The following is a 17,082-nucleotide window of genomic DNA, read 5'->3' as shown; positions in this document are numbered from 1 at the left end:
TCAAAATTCTTAATGACTTGTTTTGGTTTTGTTGAGACAATCGTTCCCAGCTGTTGTGTGCAGTGTCCACCGTGCCATATGGGGGCGGGGAGAGGTGTTGGCTGAAGTCCGGTTTCTCCCAGCCTCTTGTCTTCTTATCTTTTATAGAAAAGTGCTACAGGGGGAAGGAGGCATCAGAGACCGTGGTAGTGGTACAGTCGTTTGAATGAGAAATGACCCGGAAAAGGTCTGGCCTTTGGATGCCAGGGCCACAGTTTAGAGGGCGGGGTTCTGTTTCTGGAAGTTTAGGTGGTGTGGCCTTGCTGGAGAAAGTGGGGCGGGGTCAGCCTCACAGGCCTTTGCACGCTAGGCTTTGAACTTTGAGTTTCAGAAGGAAGCTCTCAGCTTCTTCCTCCTGTTGACAAACCTGCCACCTGCCGTGCTGTCCCTACCATTATGAACCTGAAAGCCAAAATAAACGCTTTCTTCCACAAGATGCCTTATTCATGACGTTTGGTCACAGCAACCGAAAAGTAACACATGGGGAGACCTTAGCATCCTTCTGTCCATTCGTACCGTCTGTTCTGAGGAGCGAGGTTCTCTTTACTCATTGGCAGATCCAGTTATGAAGCCACCTTAATATTTTTTTAATTAATTCTGGAAAGGATGGAGAAATGCTTTGGACATAAGCAATAAGTATGAAGTATAAACATTTAAAACTAATTGCTGTAAGGGTTTTATCCAAATTAATAAATGTAACTCTTATAAGAGCTTTATTGGATGCGGAGTCTCATTATTTTTAATCACATCTATTTAAGGAAAAATTAAATTTGTTTTTTAAAACACAAGGTAAAAATTTACTGACTGTACCAAAAAATATAAAATTATTTTCTTAATTGGATACACTACAGAGTCATTTCTACAATCATCATATTTGCACTGGGCGTACTGAAATGGCTCAGGCTGCAAAGGTGATTGCCACCAAGCCTGACATCCTGAGTTTGATCCTTAGGACTCTCAAGGCAAAAGAAGAGAGGTGCTGTAGATTCACACACCCACAAATAAATACACGGTTTGTTTGTTTTTAAGTAGAATTGGGGGTGGAGAGATGGTTAACAATCAACACTGTTTCTGCTCTTGCAGAGGCCCCAGGTTCAAGTCCCAGAACCCACAAGTGACTGGTAACTCCCCGTAACTCCAGTTCCCAGGGATCCACTGGCCTCTGAGGACACTATATGCCAGTGGTGCAGATAGCCAAGCAGGCAGACACATAATAGTAAATAAAAATTAAAATATAAAGTGCAATGTTGAAGTCCTCAACCTGTATATTAAAACAAACAAACAAACAAACCCAAATATGTGCCTGGTCCTAGGTTCAATCCCTAGCCCTGTGTGAGAGAAAAAGCAAAAAATGTATATCTTTCTTAGATAGAGATTTATTAGCTATAGCAGAGCACATACAAACCCCTCCCCCCCCCAAAAAAGGCTTCTGGATTTCACAAGCAATGTTAAAATGGTAATATTAAACATGCTGTGGGACCACAGAGCCGGCTCAGCAAGTAAAGGCACCTGCTGCCAAGTCTGATGACCCAAGTTCAAGCCCCACGACGCACATGGTGAAAGGAAAGAACCAACTCCCACAGTTGCCCTCTGACTTCCATACACATGCCATAGTGTGGCCAGGTAGTAAGTAAATAAAATTTAACTTTAGCTGAGCAGTGGCAGCACGTGCCCTTAATCCCAGCACTCAGGAAGCAGAGGCAGGTGGATCTCTGAGTTCAAGACCAGTCTGGTCTACAGAGAAAATTCCAGGACAGCCAGGGCTACAGAGAGAAATTCCATCTTGGGAAAAAAAAAAAAAGCAGAACAAAACCCTTTTTCAATTTTAACAAACTAAAATAAACACTGTGAAAAATTAGACGTGCTTGTTACAATCCAAGATCAATGGCTAAAAAGAAATAGAAATTCTGGAGCTAGAGTGAGGAGCTAAAAGATAAAATGAATGAAATAGTAGAAATAAATAAATAATAAATACCCTAAGTGAAAGCAGTCGGGGAGTGAGAGAAATAAAGCCAGGGAGGAAAAATGGAACAGGAATGCAATGGTGGTCTGAAACCCATCCACATCAGCAGTGACTGGTTACAAGTGATATGATAATATTCAGACAAACAGCAGCCTAGAGGAGAAAAAAATTATTTCAACTTAGTGTTTCAGGTGATAGTCCATCATTGTGGGGAAGTCAGGGCAGGAACTTGAAACAGCTGATCCATCACACCCAGAATCAAGAGCAGAGAGAAATTTATGATTGCATGCATGCTTGCTTGCTTGTTGCTTGCTTACTTGCTTGTTGCTTGCTTGTTGCTTGCTTACTTGCTTGTTGCTTGCTTGCTTGTTGCTTGCTTGCTTGTTGCTTGCTTGTTGCTTGCTTGTTGCTTGCTTGCGTTCAGTTTACTTTCTCTACATTCGTCCATTTCAGAACCCCTTGCCTAGTAAGTGGTGCCTCCTACAGTGGTCTGGGTCTTCCCATATCAATAGTTAAGACAGTTCCTCATAGATAATGCCCACATGCTAAGACAGATGATTCATGGTTGAGATTATGTTTCCAGGTGATGCTAGTTGATAATTAAAGCCATCAGTCACACTAATAAACCAAATACATAGGTTAAAAAGATTACAGATTGGCACTAGTCAGGGTGGCATACACCTTTTATTTCCAGTACTTGGAATACGCAGGCAGATCTCTGAATTCTGAACCAGCTTGGTCTACATGGTGAGTTCTAGGCCAGCCATAGTGAGACCTTGTCTCAAAACTAAACAAAATAAATACCAACCAACCAATATATCAATATATATTTCAATATACATTATATATTGTATTACATATGTGTATGTGTGTATTTGTTTTGCACACTCTGAAATCCATTCACTCTAACATGAGGCATCTGCACACATGTACTCCACTGTGTCCCCCTGACAATTCTCCGTGACACAGAGCTCAAATACAGCTTCTTGCTCATAAGTCACTTGCATCCAGTATTTCATTACCATAGACAAACAACAAGCAGAACCAGCACAAAGGTGGAGCACAGAGTGGTTTTGTTAATAGAAGCCACAGGAGACTTCATGACTGTTGTCACCTGTAGCTGCCACTGCATCCTAGGTCAGTTTGCCTGCTAGACATGACAATCCCAAAAGCATTATCACAAAACATCACGTGATGAACAACAGACAGGCCACAGGAATCTCAGCACGGTTCTCAGTGAACAATTCAACAGTACACCGAGAACAGTGCAGATACAATGGCCGTAACAATGCTGTTAACCCCCATTCACACCTCTAGAACATTCCATCAGGAAAGTGCCGACTTTACATTCTCTTCAGGTTCATTGTTTGTGCCGTGCCAAGTTTGCTGGTATCTCTGATGCTGATCTCAGATCTGTCCCAGATCCAACCTGCACATTTTAGAGAACTGTGTAGAGTTCCCATCATGCTTCTTGCCTTGTGCAGGGATGAGCAGAGAAAAATTAGCCATCACCTGTTTGTGATGGGTGTACCGTTCAACAGGGACCTTCGACTCAAATATATTAAACTTCTTTGAAAATGGGTGTGAATGAAGCAGTCTTCTACCCCTGTCCCCAGTTTGGACACAGGGTGGAATGCTAGAGAATGGAGGCATTTTAGAATGTTGAAAAGGTGGTGTGTATGTATCTATAACAACTAACCTAGCCGGGCGGTGGTGGTGCACACCTCTAATTCCAGCACTCTGGGAGGCAGAGGCAGGTGGATTTCTGAGTTCAAGGCCAGCCTGGTCTACAGAGTTAGTTCCAGGACAGCCAGGGCTATACAAAGAAACCCTGTCTCGAAAAACCAAATCCAAAAACACAAAACAAAACAAACAAAAAAACTAAATAAACACACTGTTAAGAGACAAATAAAGGCTGGTGTGTGCACTGTTAACCTGAGTGGTGACAGCATGGTCTTATCAATTGCTAACACACATTTGATGTTCATTATGCACTATCTCCAGCACTTTGGGTACATGCTCTGGTTTCTCCATCCAAATCAGACTCTGTATTTTTGTGTGCATATTTGTGTAGTGCATGCATATGTATTTGGGGGGTAAAAACCCATGTAAGTGCAGAGACAGGAACAGGAGGAAGACACCAAATGTCCTTCTCTATCACTGCGTAATTCTCTTGAGATAGTCTCTCAGTGAAGGCTGAGCAAGGCTAGTGTCTAACAAGCCCCAGCAGTCCTCCTGTCTGCACCTCCCAGAGGCACACCGTCAGGGGATTCTTTTCACATGGGCGCTAAGGATTAAGCTAAGGTACCTATGCTTGGGCAGCAAGACCTCTTAACCGCTGAGCTGCCCCCCAGCCACTTAGTTATGTGTCGTGCTCCTCACGTAAAAGAACCGTGTCTATGGTCAGAGTTCTCCATGCTAATGAGGTACCTAGAGGGTTGGAGCTACCTTTTCCCATAAGCTTCCTTTCGCAGACATTCCTCCCTGCAAACAGTATTTAATCTCAGTCTCACCCTGAGAAGTGGGCGTGGTACATTATGCATCCATTTTATGCCAGGAACAACCGATAAACTGTTTAGACCCAGGGGGAGCCGTGGAGAAGGCGTCTGCTACAGAGCCTCAGCAGCTTAACTCTCCCTTAGCAGAATGTGCTCCCAGCCACAGCTGCCACCCACTGCCTCCGCCAAGCTAAGGACAATCACAACTGGGACAAGCAAGGGCTCCCCTCCCCCCCGCCCAGCCCCCAGCCATGGTCTAGATCCTGTCCCAAGTCTGAGAACCCCACAGCCCTGGTCTTATTGCGAGCCTGGGGACCCCCGAAACAGCTCCTGCTTTCCCGCATCTGGCACCCTGCTTTCCTGCCCCGCCCCCTGAAGCAGTGTCTCAGCACTTCTGAGCAGCCCAGCGCCCAGCATGGGATGAGCCCAGCCAACTCCCCATGCTCTGCCTCCCCAGGAGGCAGTGCCCTGCGGTGTGTAGGTGTGTATGTAAGCACAACCAGAGGACAGCCTGCAGGAGCCAGTTCTCTCCTTCCACAAGGGGCCTGGGGATTAAATTCAGGTCGGCAAACTTGGCAGCAAGCGCCCTTGCCTGCTGAGCTATCACAGCCCAGCACCAGGTTCTGAACACAGGCATTTTGTCCCTTGCTGCTACTTGCAACCAATATATTTCTCCACCCTCCTTCACCACATTTCCTAGGACAAGAGTGAACACACCGGGAGATGGCCAGCATGTACTAAGGGCAACTGGGAAGGCTGGTTCTGCTTTATAGCCTAGGGTGGGACATCCTGGGGTGGCTAGAATGTGCACACATGCCCCACCCTGCCCCAAGTGCAGATGGCTGCTTGGACAAAGTTGTATTTTCCCTCTCTCTTGCAGACTATCCTGCCTTCCCAGGTCTCCATCATTTCCTAGGGAAAAAAAAAGAGGAGAACATGACCAAATTGCAGGTGAGTTGATTTTCATTTCTGCCATTATGTTCCCTCATGTCTCAGAGTGGGCACACTGTTCCCAGTAAGGAATGGCAGCAGGTACTGGGACACACACACACACACACACACACACACACACACATATATATATATATATTGCACAGAAAGTTCTTTTGTTCATTTTAAGATGTATTTGTTTATTCATGGGGGGGGGGGGTGAACATTTGGGCCACAGTGTAGCTGTCAAAATTAGAGGCCAACTTCCAGGAGCCTAGTTCCTGCCTTCCGCCATGTTGGTTCTGGGATTGGATGCAGGCAGCCAGGTTTAGCACAGGTGCCTTTACCTGCCAAGCAGCCTCTCTGTTCAGCTTGAGTCGCTCCCTTTTATGGGGGGCGGGAGAGTGAGTGGAATCTCCCTTCCTTCCTTCTGCTCTTTTCTAACTGAGGTCTGAACATGTAGCCTAGGCTAGCCCCATCATCTGCCCCATATGCCTGAGTGCCGTAACAAGAGATTAATCATTTTTATTTTGTAAATGAACAGTGTAAAAGAGAAAAGGAAGTTTAAAACTCCACCTTGCTTATGGTTCCCTGCCAGGGCCTTTAAAGCCACATTCCTCCGACATTCGTTGTGGTCCAGCATGGAACGAGACATGATTTTCAGTTAAAACTGTCCATTTAAAATCTTCCGATGCTGTCAGTGAACTGTGATGACCCCAACCCGTGTATTAAATTGTTCCCCACCCACAAACTTAGAAATTCCCGAGACATCCCACAGTTTGATGTTGCCACCTATGGAGAGCTGGCTTTGGGGCTGGCATGCAACCCAGTCACCTAGCATTTGGCCAGACCCTGATATCCATCCCTACCTCGCATTGCACAGTAATGAGAATGAAATCACGAAAGGCAGTCTGAGAGGCTACCAGTTGTGCATAACCTTCCAAAGACTCAAAGCTGTGTGTCTAACTATACACAGGCAGGCAGGCAGGCAGGCAATGTATATGCATATGCATGCACACACATATATACCTGTGTGTCTATATCCTGTGACAGCTGAGATACTTTGTTGTCCTCTTATTTTATTTCAAGACTTATATATTTTTATTTTATGAATATGAGTGTCTTCCTGCATGTGCAACATGTATATGCCTGGTATCCATGGAGGCCAGAAAAGGGCATCCAGATCTCCTGGAGCTGGGTGGTTCTGAGCCACTGTGTGGTTGCTAGGAACCAAATCTGGGTCCTCTACAAGAATAGGCAGTGCTCTTAACCACTGAGCCCCCTGGGTTCTTTGATTATAGTCCCTGGCACTCTGGAGTGTCAATGGGTGAGTGTGTGTGTGTGTGTGTGTGTGTGTGTGTGTGTGTGTACGTGTGTGTGCATGTTCACTATTTATGCCTCAAGTTAATTGAATGTAAAAGTTCTCAGCACTGCAGGGCATGGTCACTCTCCATCCATTACCTCACTCACAGGTCTCAATGACAGAGGGAGGCCAGGATCCTTCACACTTTTCCATGAGATGAGTAATTCCTGTTCATACAGGAGGATGAGTGTTCACACTGTTCTACATTCACACAGGAGGATGAGTGTTCACACTGTTCTACGTTCACACAGGAGGATGAGTGTTCACATTGTTCTACGTTCACACAGGAAGATGAGTGTTCACATTGTTCCGTGTTCACACAGGAGGATGAGTGTTCACACTGTTCTACATTCACACAGGAGGATGAGTGTTCACATTGTTCCGTGTTCACACAGGAGGATGAGTGTTCACACTGTTCTGAGTTCACACAGGAGGATGAGTGTTCACACTGTTCTACGTTCACACAGGAAGATGAGTGTTCACATTGTTCCGTGTTCACACAGGAGGATGAGTGTTCACACTGTTCTACATTCACACAGGAGGATGAGTGTTCACACTGTTCTGTGTTCACACAGGAGGATGAGTGTTCACACTGTTTCATGTTCACACAGGAGGATGAGTGTCCACACTGTTCCATGAGGGTGAGTGAACCATGTTCACATAGGACAATGAGTGTTGAGGCAGCTCTGAGGCCCTTGCTTTCTGGGTCAAGAGAGACAGCCTTGTTTGGTTGGCAAGACTGAGTGAAAGGACAGAGCACAAATCAGAGTAGGGCAGGGCAGAGGAGAACAGGGCAGCGGAGAGGAGAGAAGAGCAGGGCAGAGCAGGGCAGGGGCAGATGCCCTCCAGAGCCAAGGGCAAGATGCTCAGAAACTTCTCTAGAGCTAGTGCAGGCTGGAATGGGTCTGCAGTATAAACACTTAGATTTCCTTACAGCAGGCCAATAAGCAAAATGTTTACAATGTAAAAGGAAGTGAGAACAATCACGTCTGACCAGTGGGTGGTACAGAGGGGATAGTCACGGTAAGCAAGGGCCAGTGAGATGGCTCAGTAGGTCAAGGAGCTTGGTACCAAGGCCGATACCTGAGTTTAATCTATGGGACACACACCATAGGAGAGAAACTGACTCCCCAAGTTCTCCTCTGCCCTCCACAAATGCACCATGGGATGCATGAGCTCCCTGATACATATAAATCAATAAATAATGACACTGATAAAAGAGAAATAGTAAACGTGTGGAGAGAGAATATTTACTACTAAATTGACTTAATCAGGGAGCTCCAGGTTCAGTGAGAATATACTGACCTATGGGAGGAGAGGGAGGGAAGATGGCTCCGCAGATAAACACACTTGCCACCCAGCCCTGACGACCCGAGTTCAACCCTTGGGATCTGTGTGCAAAGCCAGATGTGGTGGTGTCCATCTGTAACCCCAGCACTCCTACGGTGAGGTGGTAGGAGGGTACAGGAGAACCAGGGGGAATCCAGTAGGCAAGCTGGCCCGGAGAACACAGTATGACAGAAAGAGCAAGAGAGACGGCATGCTGCTCTGTTCTTCTGCAAGGCTGATGGCTGAAACCAGCTCCCCAAAGACATACATACTGGGCCATGCACTCGCCAGGAGACATACCTATGTGTGCACACAAAATGACAGTCATAATTCTTTTTTAAGATGCAGAGAATAGAGAAAGAGTGATGTCGGCGTCTAGCCTCCAGATGCTCATGCACAGGTGTGGACATGTGCACACACACACTCACAGATGTGTGTATATCCACATGCATTCATGTCTTAGATAGCGTTTTACTGCTGGAACACAGGACCAAGGCAACTCTTAAAGAACATTTAACTGGGGCTGGCTTACAGGTTCAGGTTCAGTCCATTATCATCAAGCAGGAGCACGGCAGTGTCCAGACAGGCATGGTTCAGGAGGAGCTGAGAGTTCTACATCTTCATCTGAAGGCTGCTAGGAGAAGACTGACTTCCAGGCAGTTAGGGTGAGGGTCTTAGAGCCCATGCCCACAGTGACATACCTACTCCAACAGGGCCACACCTTCTAATAGCATCATTCCCTGAGCTGAGCATATAGAAACCATTACAATATGCCACCCACACACGTATGTGCATCCAGACATATACAAAGCGCATGCATACACGCGTGCGCACACACACACACACACACACACACACACACACACACACACAGATTTCTTTTCGCTGCTTGACCGTTGGTGGATCTAACCAAGTAGAGGGCAGGCAAAGGCAGGAGATTCAACCCGAGAGGCTCTGAGTCTCCCATAGCTTCTCCCTTCAAGTTTCCCCAGCGCCACGTCTTCTGTAGTCACAGCCTACATGTGTTTGCTGTCACAGGAGGCAGTGACGTTCAGGGACGTGGCCGTGGTCTTCAGTGAGGAGGAGCTGAGGCTGCTGGACGCTGCCCAGAGGAAGCTGTACCATGATGTGATGCTGGAGAACTTCAGGAACCTCCTGGCCGTGGGTGAGGATGGGGAGCTTGGGGACACCTGAAGTTACTCTCTGTGCTTGGCTCTCTGACTGGAAGCACAGAGGGTTTCTCATGGCTCCTTCCAGGCAAACGTCTGTCTCTTGAGCTGTGTATGGGAGTCCTGTTTGGAATTTTTGTTCATTTTCGTTTTTTGCTAGCTTGACACAAGCTAGAGTTGTCAGGAAAGAGAAACCTCACTTGCAAAAATGCATCCATCAGAATGGCTGGTCTCTAGGCAAGCCCGGGTGGCATTTTCTTGAATAGTTATTGCTATGAAAGAACCCAGACCACGGTGGGCAGTGCCACCCCTGTGAGTTGCATAAGGAGGCATGTTGCAAGACATTTCCTATCCATTCACACTGAGGCAGTGAGAGGCAGTGATTGGAGAGGAGAGAGGAGGAGGAGCTAAGGAGGGAGAGAGGCTGGGAGAACCACAGGAGGCGGAGCAGAGAGGGAGGCTCGGGTATCCAGGTGGCTTCAAATGTATTTCTGGTGTTTTGGAGAGGTTAGAAATAATGGGATGAGACTTTATCATTGTAAATTGGCATCACGAAATTGGGAGTTTCTTAGACATAAATGTATTTTGTTAACTCTTCAAGTTTAAGAGTCATGCTTTACCAGATACTTGGAAGGAGTGGGTGCTGGGCAGAAGCGTGGGATTCCCGCCATTTACAGAGTCTATGGCAGAGAGGAGACACAGATGGGATGCTGTGAGACCTAGCTGGGAAAGATTGGCATGGCGGTGACAGTGAGAGCTGTCCCGAGTGAGACCCACCAGGACCTGGTACAGAGGCCTGGCGGGACGGCACTCTTTCTTAATTATTAGCCACTATGGAGGCAGGCTGGGCAGGTCATAAGGAGCTAGCCATTGAGCAGCACCCTTCCATGGCCTCTGGATCAGCTCCTGCCTCCAGGTTCCTGCTGTGAGTTCCTGCCCTGGCTTCCCTTCAGGATGGTCCATAAGCTGGAAGATGAAATAAACCCTTTCCTCCCCAAGTAGTCGTGGTGTTTATTACGGCAACAGGAAGCAAACTCGGACAGTAGGCACTCTGGGCCCTTCAGCATTGGTTCATGAAAACCCATTCAGCATGTTTCCCAGCTTGCTTTGTTTTATAGGATGTGTAGCAGTGACTATTTATTAATCCAAGCCTCTAGGAGTTATTTTAAAAATATATTTAGTGTGTTGTAGTTAGGGTTTTATTGCTGTGAACAGACACCATGACCAAGGCAATTCTTATAAGGGCAACATTGAATCAGGGCTGGCTTACAGGTTCAGAGGTTCAGTCAGGTATCATCCAGGTGGTGGCATGGCAGCATCCAGGCAGGCATGGTGCTGGAGGAGCTGAGAGTTCTACATCTTCATCTGAAGGCATCAAGAAGACTGGCATCCTAAGGCAGCTAGAAAGAAGCTGTCCAAGTCCAACCCCCACAGTGACACACTTCCTTCTAACAGTGCCACTCCCTGGGCCAAGCATATTCAAACCACCACAGTGTATCTCTCTCTCTCTCTCTCTCTCTCTCTCTCTCTCTCTCTCTCTCTGTGTGTGTGTGTGTGTGTGTGTGTGTGTGTGTGTGTGTGTGTAGCCTTGCATGTGTGCCATGTGAATGCAGGTGCCCACAGAGGCCAGAGGGGACATCAGATTTCCTAGAACTGGAGTTACAGGTAGTTGTGAACCACCATGTGGTTCTGGGAATCAAACCCCGAGTCTTCTGGAAGAGTAGCCAGCTTTTAAATGCCAAACCATCTCTCCAGCTCTAGAGCTCTTTTCCTTCCTTCCTTCCTTCCTTCCTTCCTTCCTTCCTTCCTTCCTTCCTTCCTTCCTTCCTTCCTTCCTTTTTTTCTTTTTAAGTGTTTTTGTTTCTTTGAGTTGGGATCTCATATTGCCCAGGCTAGACTGTCTCAGACTTACTGTATAGCTGAAGGTTACCTTGAACCTCTGATCTTCCTTCCTCTCCCTCCTGAATGCTAGTACGACAAGCATACACCTCTATACCCAGGTCTTTTTTTTTTTTTTTAATCTAATTTCAACAAGGTGGACATCATCAAACTTTTGCTTTTTTTTCTTTCTTTCTTTTTTTTTTTTTTTTTTTTTTTAACGTAGCACATCAGCCCTTCAAACCCGGTCTGATAGCCCAGTTGGAGAATGGAGAGAGGCTTTGGATGGTGGGGGCAGAAGCCCATGCAGGTGGGCTCTCGGGTGAGAATGGTGCATTGAGGAGAGTGGGTGGGGTGAGCTTTCCAGAACATGGGGCAGGATATGTCCACTCCTGCCTTAACGCTCCCCTGCTCCACATTTCATAAATGGTATAATGAATTTTAAAGTGTTTAAATTAGGCAGGCTGGTCAGATGGCTCTGGAATAAAGGTGCTTGGCACCAAGCCTGAGGACCTGTGTTAATTTCCTAGAGCTCACGTTGTCAAAGGAGTTGACTCCCCCAAGTTGTCCTCTGACCTCCACTGACATGCCGTGGCTTGAGTACACACACACATACACACAGGAACACAGACACACACACACACACACGCACATGTACATGCACATACATTCACACACACTCATACATTCACACGCACTCACACATGCATACACATTTACACATACACACATGCATACACATTCACACATACACATATGCACACACATACATGCAAACACACATATACAGAGACTCACACATGCACATGCACACATACTCACACATTCACACACACTCATGCACACACACACATGCATGCACACAGAGGAAAAAGACATTTTTCCACTTTGGGAATATCCCTTTTCTTTTGTCCACTGGATCACCCAACAACCCGTGGTAAAGCCACAGTGACATTCATAAAGTTCACTAGATCTTTTGAATGGAACCATATTTGATATCCAGATTCTATTAGAAAACCTAGAAACTAAGGTACCCAGAGAGCCTCAGGTTTGTGGCTCCTACGTGTGTATCGGGGGCTTTGAAATACCCATAGAGGCAGTGTGATGTGCCAGTGCCCTCTGTGAGCAGTGTGAAATGTCACACTCTCTCAGTAAGGCGCTCACTTGTACATTTGTCTGGATTCTCCTTGTTATCGTAGGAAGAAGCAGTGGCCGTGCTATGGAGAATGCTGAAGACATGGAATTCAACTCCCTTTGTCCCGAGGAGTTCTCCTTCTGTCAGACCTGGCCATGGGGTGCAGGCACATTACCCAGGGGTCAGGAGATAGCAAAAAGATGCCAAGGGAGTAACAGTGAATCTCAGAGCCAAGGAGCTTCTCCCTGCCTGGCGTGGGCAGGGCTACCCATTCAGATTTCTGAAGATGGGAATTACATGTTGCCTCCTGTACACAAAGACTCTGCTTCCGTGAAAACTCAAGAGTTCCCTTCTCTGAGATCCCAACAGTCTTGGGGGAAACCACATCTCGGCAGGCCATGTAATTGCCAGTGGACAGGTCAGCAAAGAAATCACTTCTGTAAGTATGACAGTGTCGTCTGGTCCTCCTACCACAGTGACAATGAGGAGCTACATGGCAAAGGAAAAAGCTGTAGTTTCCATGACCACAGAGGAGAGACCTTGAAGGTATCATTACTTAATCAGGACTTGATTGAATTCGGGCCAGAGCCCTGCCCATGTACCAAGTTTAGAGAAGCCTGGAGCCATGGTGACAATTGTCACACACATCAGCAGTGCTGCTCAAGCGGGAAGCCATGTACACGCAGTCTGTGTGGAGAGGGCTGGGGTGATAGGTCAGCCCTTCACGGTCATCCAGGTCCTGAGACAGGAGATGAAGGTGATGCTGGGAGCCCTCCTCTGCAGTCCCCTGTGAGAGCACATATGGAGCAAACGCCACGCCAGTGCAGTGGGAATGTCCACCATGGTTCCCCTCCTAACGCTTGTGGGTGTGCCCGCCCAGGCAGCACCTCCCAGAAATGCAGCATCCCTGAGCAAGCTGTTGGTAGCTGTTCCCGCCACAATAGTACTTTTAGGACCCATCCTAGGGAAGAACCCAATAATTGTGAGGAGAATGGGAATGTTTTTAATCAGAGTGCTCAAGATAATCAGAAAATCGGTGCTGAAGAGAAACTATGTCAGGGTGTGGCATGTAGAAAAAAATTCACACAGTGTTCAAATCTGAACATTCCACACAGAGTTCGTGTGGAGGAGACTCTCTGTAACCCCGATTGTGGTAACCACCTCAGTCTGCCCCCACCTTTTCAGGACTCTGCAGGAGTGCACCCCAGGGGACAACCACACCATCACACATGCCACCATACCGGCTTCAGTCAAACATTGCACCTTCAAGGCCATCAGAAACTTCCCATTCAAGAAAAGCCTTTTCGTAAAGAGGGGGGAAGTGACTGTAACTGGAGTTCCATCCCCAAGGATCATCAGAAACAGAAGTTGCACAAATGCAGTGCCTGTGGGAAGGGCTTCAGTCACAGATCCGTTCTTAACATTCATCAGAGAATCCATACCGGAGAGAAGCTATACAAGTGTGAGGAGTGTGGCAAGGGCTTCAGCCGGAGTGCCTACCTGCAAGCCCACCAGAGAGTTCACACTGGAGAGAAGCCGTACAAGTGTGAGGAGTGTGGGAGGGGCTTCAGCCGGAGTGCATATCTACAAGGCCACCAGAGAGTTCACACCGGAGAGAAACCATACAAGTGTGAGGAGTGTGGGAAGGGCTTCAGCAGGAGTTCACACCTGCAAGGCCACCAGAGAGTTCACACCGGAGAGAAACCATACAAGTGTGAAGAGTGTGGAAAGGGCTTTAGCTGGAGCTTTAATCTTCAGATCCATCAGCGGGTTCACACCGGAGAGAAACCCCATAAATGTGGAGAGTGTGGCAAAGGTTTCAGTAAGGCCTCAACTCTCCTGGCCCATGAGAGAGTCCACACAGGAGAGAAACCTTACCATTGTCATGAGTGCGGCAAGAACTTCAGTCAGAAATCCTACCTTCAAAGCCATCAGAGTGTCCACTCTGGAGAGAGACCATATATATGTGAGGTGTGTGGGAAGGGCTTCAGTCAGAGAGCATATCTACAAGGTCACCAGAGAGTACACACTCGAGTGAAACCATATAAATGTGAGTTGTGTGGGAAGGGCTTCAGTCAGGTATCACGCCTCGAGGCACACCGGAGGGTCCACACAGGGGGAAAACCATACAAATGTGAGACCTGCACAAAGGGATTCAATGAGAGTTCCCGCCTCCAGGCACATCAGAGGACCCATGCAGAAGGAAGACCCTACAAATGTGACCAGTGTGGTAAGGGCTTCAGTGGCTATTCCAGTCTCCAAGCCCATCACCGAGTCCACACTGGGGAGAAGCCATATAAATGTGAGGTATGTGGGAAGGGCTTCAGTCAGAGATCGAATCTCCAAGCTCATCAGCGCGTGCACACAGGAGAGAAGCCTTACACATGCGACGCATGTGGTAAGGGTTTTCGTTGGAGCTCAGGCCTTCTGATCCATCAAAGGGCCCATAGCAACGATACGTTCTGTAGGGGTGGAGAGTATGGGAGCAGTTATCCACCTAAGAACCTATGTAGAAATGAAGGCCTGTAAAATGCCGTTCTGTTTCTTAATGGAGACATACTGCTTGTACCCACCGTGAACACCAACAGTGGTGGGGAAAGGACCCAGCAGAGAGCTCTAATGAAAGGGCTCTACTGAGATTCTGAAACCTCATCAAGCCATGGCAGAGAACCAAGAACTTCCCAGTGCCACACAGTTCAGCATGTTAGAATTAACAAAAGAATGATATCTATGTGCACTGAACATAAATTTGGTGACAGAGGAAACTGTCCACTGCCAAGGCTGCCAGCGGTGACTGAAGAGAGGACGCAGCAGTGACAAATGCTGGCTGCTTTTGAAGAGGACCACATGGCAGCTATCTGACACCTTCATGGTGCCCAGATGTGTGTGCCGGCAAGACACTCATATACAGAAGAATAAATAAATAAAACAGATCCGTGCTCCTTTATAACTTAAAAGTATTACTCAGTGCTTTTTGCTCTATGAGTAAAAATCTACAAAGAAACATTTACAGGGGAGTATTATGCAAGCTTATGATGGTTTCATCAGCCAGGGTTCTCTGAGTTTTGAGTAACAGAAAGTTCAGAACTATTTGGGCTAGTAACAGTATTGGTACAAATGCAACAATACAAGAGGGCGAGGCTTGGGCTGGATCAGGTTCTGGCGTTCCTGTTGTTTTCTCACTCCTCTCACATGTTTCCCTTCGTGCAAGCTCTTGTCTTCGGGTTGCTTATGAAATGGCAGAATCGTGTGCCCTGCCCCTGCCCTCCCAACCAAAGTAAGAATTCTGTTTCAGTGGTGTGTGGCTGAGTAGGCCTGTCTGATCTTCAGTCAAAACAGACCAAAGAGGCAACCAAACACTGTTGCCCGATCTTCAGACAACTAGACTGACCCTGGTATAAACAATGGGAAGTTATCCTGAGAAAAGGGAAACCTATGGGCAGAAAATTCTGTGATATGTACACACAGTGATGGCCAAATGTTGAACAAACATCAGGAACTTGAAGAAAGTTCCCCAGCACTCCCACTCTGACCATAAGCTCAAAGCAACAACAGTGGCCCAGTGATATTCTTAAAATAAGACCAGGCAGTGGTGCGTGCCTTTAATCCCAGCATGCAGGAGGCAGAGGCAGGTAGATCTCTGAGTATGAGGCCAGCCTGGTCTACAGAGACAGACAGACAGACAGAGACAGAGACACAGAGAGAGACATAGAGAGTGTGTGTTCCAGGACATCCAGGGTTACACAGAGAAACCCTGTCTTGCAAAGTATCTGTCATCTATCTATCTATCTATCTATCTATCTATCTATCTACCTATCTATCTATCTATCATCTATCTATCATCTATCTATCATCTATCTATCTATCTATCTATCTATCTATCTATCTATCTATCTATCTATCTAGACCAAACTCCAGCCTAAATCCTGGCCTGATCCATTACAATACTCTGGCAAAGCAGGTGCACCCATTTCCAGGCAACAGCACCAAGTCTGTCTCTGTAGCTGTCTCCAAGCTATGAAGCCTTTGATTGAGAAATGAGGGCAATCTACTGCTAGGAGACAGCAGGCCAATAACTACAATGACAATTAGAGAAGACTGAGTTCTGATGTGATCAGGGAATTGTGTAGTCCAAACTTACTGTATGAGGTTAGCCACAAATAATCATTATGCTCAAGGCTCTAGGAGAAGGCTGCACAGTTGTGATATAACCTTTTAGTCTCAGCACTCAGGAGGCAGGGGAAAGTGGATCTCCATGAGTTCCAGGCCAGCCTGGTCTACAGAGTGAGTTCCAGGACAGCCAGGGCCACACAGAGAAACTCTGTGTCAGTAAAAATGAAATCTAAGTCTGACATGGTGGTACACATACAAATTGGAGGTTTTAGGCAGGAAGATAATAAATTCCAGGCCAACCTGAGCTTCAAAGTGAGACTCTGTCTCAACAACTACAAAAAATTATGCTTAACATAGCTGAAAAATGTATCAGAGAACTTCATTATAGGTCAAGAGAAATTAATTCAGAATGTAGGTGCATGCTTTCAGTCCCTGCATGTGGAAGGTGGAGTAAGAAGGTTTAGGAGTTCAGAGCTTTGAGCAAGTTTGAGGCTAGCCTGGTCTACAGGAGTTTTAATTTAAAAAAAAAAACACTTAAAACATTAATTTCATATGCACAGCTGTCACTGACCATGCCACAACTTGTGTGGTGGGCTAGCTCACTGCAAGCCATGTGTGAATTTTATGTCTTTATAATTTGATTACACTTTCAGAGGTCACCTTGC

At 46.7% G+C, this 17,082-nt stretch overlaps 1 protein-coding gene across 1 annotated transcript in view; it reads left to right on the top strand.

The window, feature by feature from the left end:
- LOC127665383 (uncharacterized) overlaps positions 1 to 17,082 on the top strand; it is a 31,911-nt gene that overhangs the window by 637 nt on the left and 14,192 nt on the right. The window contains exons 2-4 of the mRNA XM_052157789.1: positions 5,381 to 5,451; positions 9,161 to 9,287; positions 12,369 to 14,830. Coding sequence (XP_052013749.1) covers positions 5,381 to 5,451; positions 9,161 to 9,287; positions 12,369 to 14,830 — 2,660 coding nt within the window. The remainder of the gene's footprint in view (positions 1 to 5,380; positions 5,452 to 9,160; positions 9,288 to 12,368; positions 14,831 to 17,082) is intronic.

Source organism: Apodemus sylvaticus, chromosome 1 (assembly GCF_947179515.1).
Source record: "Apodemus sylvaticus chromosome 1, mApoSyl1.1, whole genome shotgun sequence".
Classification (NCBI taxonomy): domain Eukaryota; kingdom Metazoa; phylum Chordata; class Mammalia; order Rodentia; family Muridae; genus Apodemus; species Apodemus sylvaticus.
Note: the sequence above shows the minus strand (reverse complement) of the source record. Positions and strands in the feature narration are given on the sequence as shown.